The following is a 9,143-nucleotide window of genomic DNA, read 5'->3' as shown; positions in this document are numbered from 1 at the left end:
AGGAGGAAAAACTAAAAATTGGTTTAAAGTAGTTTTGGTAAATTACCAATGGCCTTAACTCATATTAATAAAGACCAGAACTATGGAAGGGAAAACTGAAATACTAATATTAATTTCTATTTTACAGGCAACTTCAACCAGCTCGGCAATACAAGAATACAATCAAAAATAAGGGAAACATAAAGACTGTAAATATAGAGAGTGTGTAAAGAAGACATGAGCAAACAAGAAAGCCACAGTGTAAACATTCTTTATTCATCAAAACCAGTTAATGACATCAGAGGAGTGTATCATCACCATATGAAGAGAAAATCATCAAAGAACTTGCACAAATCATAAAGAATCAGATTTATTATAACTGACATGACATGAAATTTGTTGCTTTGAAGCAATAGTACAAAGGCACAAAATTACAATAACTGACAAAAATAAATAGTGCAGAAAAAAGGAATAACAGAGGTAGAGTTCATGAGTTCATGGGACCACTCAAAAACTGATGGCTGAGGAGAAGCTGATCCTGAATTGTTGGTTCAGGAATGTAAGGGCTAGATTGCTGTATTGGAGGGAAATGAGAGACTGTTGTATTCTAAGTTTGAGCGAGACTTGGCTTTCTCTCAGCATGCCAGATACAGCAATCAAGCCAAAAGGCTAATCACAAACTAAAGATAATCTGTAGATGCTGGAAATCCAAGAAACACACACAAAATGCTGAAGGAAATCAGCAGACCAGGCAGCATCTATGGAAAAGAGTAAACAGACAACATTTTGGGCCAAGACCCTTCATCAAGACTGGGGATAAAAGATGAAAAGTCAGAGTAAGAAGGTCGGAGGAGGGGAGGGAGAAATACAAGGTAGCAGGTGATAGGTGTAACCAGGACAGGGAAAAGGGTGAAGTAAAGACCTGGGAAGTTAATTAGTGAAAGAGACAAAGGGCTGGAGAGGGGGGAATCTGATAGAAGAGGACAGAAGGCCATGACAAAAAGGGAAGGGGGAGGAGCACCAGAGAGAGGCAAGATGAGAGAGGGAAATGGGGATGGGGGATGGTGAAGGGGGAGTGTCATTACCAGAAGTTCGAGAAATCAATGTTCATGCCATCAGGCTGGGGGGTACCCAGACAGATTATAAGGTGTTGCTCCTCCAACCTGAGTGAGGCCTCATTGCGGCAGTAGAAGGGGCCATGGACCAACAAGTCAGACCATCATGCTGGTTGAAACTAGAAGGCTTCTTGACTGAACTGCTGATTCAGAAAAGGCAAAGGTTGGAGTTGTGTGTTTCAAGCTAAACTATTGGTGGTGGTCTGATATAGCAATTTTGTCGAACTTGTGCTCCCCGACCTAACGGTCAAATGCCATCTGTTCTATTTACCTCGGGAGTTCTCCTGCATAATACTAACTGCAGCTTACAAAGGGAGTTCTCCTGCATAATACTAAATACAAATCACCAGTGGGCAACTATAATCAAATGCTTGAGACTGCGTGATGCCATCTCCAACAAGAAACAGTCATCCTGATGCATTTCAAATCATAGTTGAGGACTTTAACCAGACTTGTTTGAAAGAAACCTTGCCCAATTGCCATCAGTATATACCTGTAGCACCAGAAGTCCCAAAACATGCCCATACTACACCAATAAATTGAATCATTTGTCTGTCCTCTTCCTTGCATACAGGCAGAGGCCAAAGAGTAAAGGTCCAGAGATTAGTAGTAGTCTCTCGTAAGTCCAAGGAAGACTTGTTGCACAGTCGACGTCTGTGGGCACGCATATGACTTCTGAGTCCGAAGTCCGAAGCGCAGATACGGTTGCAAATGGGAAGGAGCATCGCCTGTTGGGGCAGGAGCAGACACCTTCCTGTGTCTTTCTTGACTCGCCTTGAGGTGCTGCATGTGCCAGTTGGCTTGGAAGTTGTTTGCTGCCTTGGAGCATAGATTGCGCCACTTGGACCGATCAGCAGCTGTGTGTTCGAGATCATGGGGCTGGAGTGTGGCCCACTTAAGGTTTGACTTGAGGTTGTCCTTGTACCTCTTCCTTGGGCGATCTTGGGCACAGTTGCCCTGCTCCAGTTCTCCGTAGAACAACTGACGCGGCATTCTGGACTCATCTATGTGGATCACATGGCTGGTCCATCTGAGCTGATCCTTCAAAACCTTGGCTTCAATGCTTGAATTTTGATTTTGACCACAATGATTGGGTGATCCGTCAGTCGTGGTTAACTGGCCGGATGTTTAGGTCACCTTTTCCAGGCCCCTCCCTGATTACAGGGTGGGCAGCGCTGTCCTAAAAAGAGCTGCCCAGTCACCCTGGATGCTGCTGGACTCCCCTACTGCCCTGGGTTCAGAGGAGAATGACCATCTGTCCAAGGGCCGCCTACGTGCAGGTTTACAACTGCAACTCAGTGGTCACCTCCACCTGTTGGTTCGCTGCTCTCTCATCACCATAGGACTTTTGAAGAGAGAAAGAAGACAAAGATGCACAACACAAGGACCTGTGCGTGAAAGGTATTATAGTGAAAAAGCCTTAGCACGGAGACAGTCCCACTCTCTCAGCCTCAGAGGTCAGGGTCTACTGGCACGAAGATCATTACACACGGTGTCTTCTTTGGCTGCAGGAGTTGCTGGACAATAGATTGATGAAGTCTTCCCTATTGACCGCCTATGGGACTCCAGCTCCGGATTTCTTCTCAGGGTTTACTCCCGTAGCCTTACCCATGATTGGATGTGGCCACAAGGCAGCGGAGGTTTTAATATCAGAGCTTTCCTTCTCCTCAGTGGGCAGTCGACCAGGAATAATGAGCCCCACCTGCCCGAAGCATCTGGTTTTGAGGCGCCAGAGACTTGCCTTTGCCCCTTCTCCCGTTGGTAGGAACAGTTCCGCCACGTGAAGGCTGGGAGCTGGACTTGGTTGACAGAGGCCATTTGAGAAGCAAGCCATGTGGAAGCATTTTATAGGTAGTGAGAGCTTATCCTCATTACCACCTCCGGCTATGTCAACCTTAGAACCAGTCCAGAGATTAGGACAACAAAAAGGTGGTTGCAGGGGTTTCTTTGAGTCATTAGATTGGGTCATGTTCAAGGACTCATGTTAGGGATCTGACATCATAGTTGTCACAGACTTTATTAAAACAGTTGTAGACAAGTGTGTTCACACAAAATCATTCAGAGCCCCAATCCCTGGATAAACTATGAGATCAACAGTCTGCTGAGAACCAGATCAGAGACATTGAAGTCTGGTGACTAACAAAGTTAAAGATCCAGATACAATCTCTGGAAAGACATTCCACGTGCAAATTGGCAATTCCGAACCAAACTAGAGTTAACGAAGGATGTTCAACTCTTGTGGCAGGGCTTGAATACTCTCACCTCTTATAAAGTTAAATCAAGTGACATAGGCAACAACAGGGCTTCAATTCCAGATGAGCTCAATGTCTTCTATGCTCACTTTCACCATCAAAACATGGAGAGGCCTTCACCATCTCCAACAGCCCCCAATGATCCTATGATTTCAGTCTGAGGCTAGCAGGAGGATTATCTCACAAAAAGTATCTAGCCCAGACAGGGTACTTGGGCAAGTACTAAAAGCCTGTGCTGGTTGACTGGCTGGAATGGTCATTGTGATCTTTAACCTCTTGCTTTGGCAGTCTGAGGTACCCACTTGCTTCAAGAAAGCTTTAACTATACCAGTGCCCAAGAAGAACGTGGTAAACTGACTCAATGATTATTGTCCAGTAGGATTTACAAACAGAGTGATGAAGTGTACTGACAGGTTGATAATGAAACTTATTATCTCCTGCTTTAGAAGAGACTTAAATCTTCTTCATTTGCCTACTAGAGCAACATCCACAGATGTCATCTCACTGGTTCTTCACTCAACTCTGGAACATCTGGGCAGCAAAGATAAATACGTCAGGATGCTCTTTATCAACTACAGCTCCGCATTCAACACCATCCCCTCAAAACTAACTAATCATCTCTTAGACATTGGCCTCAATACCTCCTTGTGCAATTCAGTCTTCTATTTCCTCACTTGCAGACTCTAGTCAGTTTGGATTGACAACATCTCCTCCACAATCTCCATCAGTGCAGATGCACCACAAGGCTGTATGCTTAGCCCCCTGTGGTGATGAATCAGCATATAGGAGATTGAAAATATCTGAGTGATGCCATAACAACAACTTCTTAGTCAATGTCAGCAAGACCAAGGAGCTGAGTATTGACTCCAGAGAAAGGAAACCATACGTCCATGAACTGGTCTTCATCAGAGGATCACCAGTACAGAGGGTCAGCAATTTTAAATTCCTTTATGTCATTATTTTGGAGGACCTGCCCTGGCCCCAGTATGTAAGAGCAATTATGAAGAAAGCACAGCAGCACCTCTACTTCCATAGGAATTTACAGAGATTCAGCATGATATATAAAACTTTGACAAATATCTATAGACGTGCAGTGGAGAGCATCACAGGCTGGTATGAAAACACCAATGACCTTAAATGGAAAATATTACAAAAGTAGTGGATATAGCCCAGTCTATCACTGGTAAACCCCTCCCTACCAATAGGCACAACTACATGAAATGTTAATGCAGGGAGGTAGCATCCATCATCAGAGATCCCAGACGTGATCCCTTCTCCCTGCTGTCATCAGGAAGCAGTTACAAGAGCCTGGAGACTCACACCACCAGGTTCAGGGACAGTTACTACCCTCCACCATCATGTTCTTGAATCAAAGAGGATAACCGCTCAATTCCAACTGCCCCATCATTGATGTGCTCCAACAGCCAATAGACCTATTTTTAACGGTTCTTCACCTCATGTTCTCAATAATTATTGCTTCATTAACTTATTTTTTTGTATTTGCAGTGTGTTGTCATTTGCACACTAGTTGAATGCTCAAATTAATGCCATCTTATTAATTCTCTACCATCAGATGGGTCCATGAACCCAACAACAGTCTCGCTATTCTTGTTTTGCACTATTTGTTGTGGACAGTTTAGCAGCATAGTTATTTCCATAATCCTTCAAGTTCTAGCTGTAAGATCCGAGTTTAATTCCCACTGTTGCCTGTAAGTTTGTATGATCTCACCCTGATGGCATGGGTTTCCACTGGGTGCCTGTGCTTCCTCTCATATTCTAACACAAATAAGTTAGGGTTAGTAAATTGGAAACACAATATGTTGGTGGTAAAAGCACGCCAACTCTTGTGGGCTACCCCCAGAACATCTTCAAACTGTATTGGTCCTTAACACATAGGACACATTTCACAGTACGTTTCCATATACATGTGACAGATAAAGACATTATAATCGATATTTATGATAGTAACTTACAGCAAATTTTTGTCTTGCACTGTACTGCAGCCACAAAACATATTTCCTGACATATGTAAATGATACTAAACCTGATCCTGAATCCTGGAATTCCCTCCTCAAACAGCATTTTGGGAACATATTATACAGGACAACAAGGATGCAAGAACTGCCATTTTAATAGGGCAACCCATTTTGGATTTACCAATGATACACACATTTCAAAAATTCTTGAACTTTATCTAATGCCAAATTGTGATGAATTGCTTTCACTAGAGTATTATCAAGGAAAACTAGAAGACAGTTTACAAAAGTAATAGAGAAATCAAGGTCTTGAGGAGGATAGATGTGTTCAGTAGAAATAGGGCTTCAGGAAGAAATTCTAGAAGCCTATGTTCAAGGCATGAAAAGTCGCGCAAACCCATGGACAGTTTTTAGAATTCAGGAATGTATAAAAGGCATTTTTTGGAGAATAGGGATCTCAGAAGAATGAAGATCTTGGAAAGCTTACAGGAAAAGAATAGACCAAAACAAGGGAGGAAAGTAGCAAAGGAATAAGGTTTTAAAAACAACATATGGCTGGTTCAGAGGTGAGCTCAGGGGGATGTTGAACAAGGCTGAGACTACTGGGGTTCATATATAGCAGTACTTTGTACAAATTCAATAAAATCTCAAATAATAAAGCTACCCAAACAGTGATCTCAGAGTTAATGAATACTTCATCCACTGCTACAGGGCATCTCATTGAAATCTATCAAATATTGAAAGGTCTAGACAGAGTGGATGTTTCCCATGGTGGGGGAGTCCAGGACTGGACAGCACAGCCTCTTAATAGAGGGGCATCCCTTTAGAATATAGAAGCAGAAAAAATCATTTAGCCAAAAGATGGAATTCACTTCTGCAGATGGATGTTGAGGCCAAGTCACTGGGTGTATTTAGAGAGAAGGTTGATAAGATCTTGATTAGTAAAGGCATCAAAGGTTATGGAAGAAGGCAGGAGAATGGGGTTGACAGGGATAAATCAGCCATTATGGAATAGTACAACAGACTGGATGGATCAGGTGGTTTAAGATGTCGCTGGTGAAACACAAAGATTTGTTGGCAGCAAACAAAACTATGATCTACTTTATTAATTAGAGTTTTTCTCAATAACAATCACTGCAATCAAAAACCCGTAACTTCCCTTTCAGAGTTGAGCTTTTGAACTACCTGTATAAAATGGCATTTTTGTAGTCTTGAAGGTGTAGGAAGGTTGCAGCATGGAATGTACGCACCAAATCGAGGTGGCTGGGCTTGAGAGGGTGAGGAATGAGCAAAAGTATAACAATCACTGAAGCAGACTTGAAGGCGATTCAAAGTGGCAGATCTGAGGCAGGGCCAGGCTTTAGAGCAAGGAATAAGCCAATACATGACCAATTCAAGCGCCTAGCCAGATCGGAAAGATAGGGTATGGGCCAAACCGAGATAGCAGTCCCGGGCCTGAAGGTGTATTGAAGTGCCAGGGCCCAGGTCCAAGAGTGAGGAATGACCCACTGTTTGGCTGATTTAAAAGGCTGTGACCTGTAACTAACAGGTTCCTGGATCAGCTGTGACTGGCTTCATGGCTGTGGACTTAACTTTTGTGAACTTCAATTCCAAATGCTATTTCCTTATTTTTATTGTTTGCATTATTTGTTTTTATCTGCACATTGGGTGTTCAACAGCTTTTTTAAAAATGGGTTCTATTGATTTTGTTTTGTGGCTGGCTGCACGTAAGGACATTGAACTTTAATTCTATTTCTAGGTTTTATAGTTTAAATATCGCCTTCATTTCTAAGCACCAAAATGACCAAAAACATTGACTAAAACACCTTTGTAAAAGTTGTTATATTACAAAAGTTTCATGCGAGGAGATGCAAGTTTTTTGAAAGTCAAATCAGATGGAAATAGAGGCACTGAAAACTTAGAAACATGAGATACTTTACTTTGTAAGAATGACATAATAACATTAAAGGAGAAATCATTCCAGCTCTGGGAGTAAATTATGATGTTGAATTATCAGTAGAGTACATTTTACAGAAGGCCATTTGGCCCGTCAGCTGCTGACTGGCTCTGTCTCCTTTATGAGCCACTGCAACGTCTCCAGTTTTCCTTGTTTCTCCAGCTCTGCTCCTGTCACCTCTCGGCATACCCGATGGTAGCTGTTGAGCCAATCACGCTGAAAGACATTGATAAAAATTGCATTATTCATCATAAAGTTAAGCGTTCTGTTGAGAGCATCAAAAGGAACTGAATTTTGATACGAGTAACGTAAACAAAAATAAAATCAGAGTCTTTGCAAGACAAGAGATCTTAGCATTCAAGAAATGTAGGGCCAGATGGCATTCCCACACTCCAAAGGGTGCCTGATAAATCTATAATTGTTCTATTCATATGGGTCCACAGAATTAAGAGATTTCTGTCAAATAATTGTGCATATTGTCAGTATGTTTGCAATTGTCAGCCATACAACTCCTGTTCAAGTACATTGTAGAAATAATTATTTTAAATCCAATTACTCACAAATTTTAACTATTTAGGAAACTATAAAAGTACAAGCTTTATTTGTCCTTGCACCTTCCTTCTATGCCAAACTTTATTCATTCAAATCTAGTCTGTAGTAATTTATCTAGTTAATATTTCAGTTTCTCTAAGCAGCATTTTAATTCTTCAATGCACACAAAATGCTGGAATTCAGCAGGCCAGGCAGCATCTATGGAAAATAGTAGTCGATGTTTCAGGCCGAGACCCTCCTGCTGAAGGGTCTTGGTCCAAAATATCGACAGTACTTTCTTCCATAGATGCTGCATGGCTTGCTGAGCTCCTCCAGCACTTTGAGTGTTGCTTTGATTTCCAGCATCTGCAGATTCCCTCTTGTTTTTGATTATAATTTGTCACTTTCATTCTCTCTTACATTTCAGAACATTCATTTTAGGAAATGGCACAGTTTATATACTAAATAAATTTTCATAGACTTCAAAACCAATTTTGAAATTCATTTTAAACAGCAGATTAAGATGATCATATGTAGTAGGTGATGAGCTCCTATCAATTTTACAATCTTACTGGCAATCTACAGTGCTATGATCGCTTAGATAAGACAACCAGTCGACAACATTTTAAAGACTAACTACTACCTCATTGCAACAAATTCTGTTCCCCAATCATTGTCAAGGTTCATGACATGTCATGAAAATGAACTTCATTTCACGTTATGAACTACAACTTCACACCCACCTCAGTCCTGGAAACTTTTGCTGCCTTTCTTTTACCTAAGCTTGTCCAATATTCACTTAGCCAATCTCCTGTGAACTATCACCTCTCAGTATGGAGTACAATTCCCCTAAAAAGTAATCATCCCCCCCCACCCAGAAGTTTTCATGTTTTATGGTTTTATAACATTTTATCACAATGAATTTAATTCCGCTTTTCTGACACTGATCAACAGAAAAAGACTGCATCTGAAGCCAACAACCTTGTGCGCAGGTGAGGAACAACCGTATTAATGGAGATGTTATTTTTCAAAGGGATTATCAATTACGGTTTTATACCTCAAAACAAACAAGACACTATTTCAAACAGCAGACAAATTATTCCCCTAGAGAATCTTTTGTTCATTATGTGCAGTGTTGTATGATGTAGACTATCATTGCCTTTTCATGAGTGTGACTGTTCTTCACAATTTTTTCTACAGAAATGGCTTGGCATTGCCTTCTTCTGGGCAGTGTCTTTACAAGACAAGTGACCCCAACCATTATCAATATTCTTCAGTGATTGCCTGGTGTCAGTGGTCACAAAACGAGGACTTGGGACATGCAGAAGCTGCT

At 41.6% G+C, this 9,143-nt stretch overlaps 1 protein-coding gene across 3 annotated transcripts in view; it reads right to left on the bottom strand.

The window, feature by feature from the left end:
- Positions 1-234: 234 nt before the first annotated feature.
- xpnpep1 (X-prolyl aminopeptidase (aminopeptidase P) 1, soluble) overlaps positions 235-9,143 on the bottom strand; it is a 98,348-nt gene continuing 89,439 nt past the window's right edge. For all 3 annotated transcript variants that reach the window (XM_059947007.1, XM_059947008.1, XM_059947006.1), the window contains exon 20: positions 235-7,495. In XM_059947007.1, the coding sequence (XP_059802990.1) occupies positions 7,373-7,495 (123 nt within the window). In that variant the 3' untranslated portion in view covers positions 235-7,372. The remainder of the gene's footprint in view (positions 7,496-9,143) is intronic.

This window comes from Hypanus sabinus, chromosome 22 (genome assembly GCF_030144855.1).
Source record: "Hypanus sabinus isolate sHypSab1 chromosome 22, sHypSab1.hap1, whole genome shotgun sequence".
Lineage (NCBI taxonomy): Eukaryota > Metazoa > Chordata > Chondrichthyes > Myliobatiformes > Dasyatidae > Hypanus > Hypanus sabinus.
The sequence above is the reverse complement of the archived record's forward strand: the minus strand, read 5'-3'. Positions and strand labels throughout refer to the sequence as shown.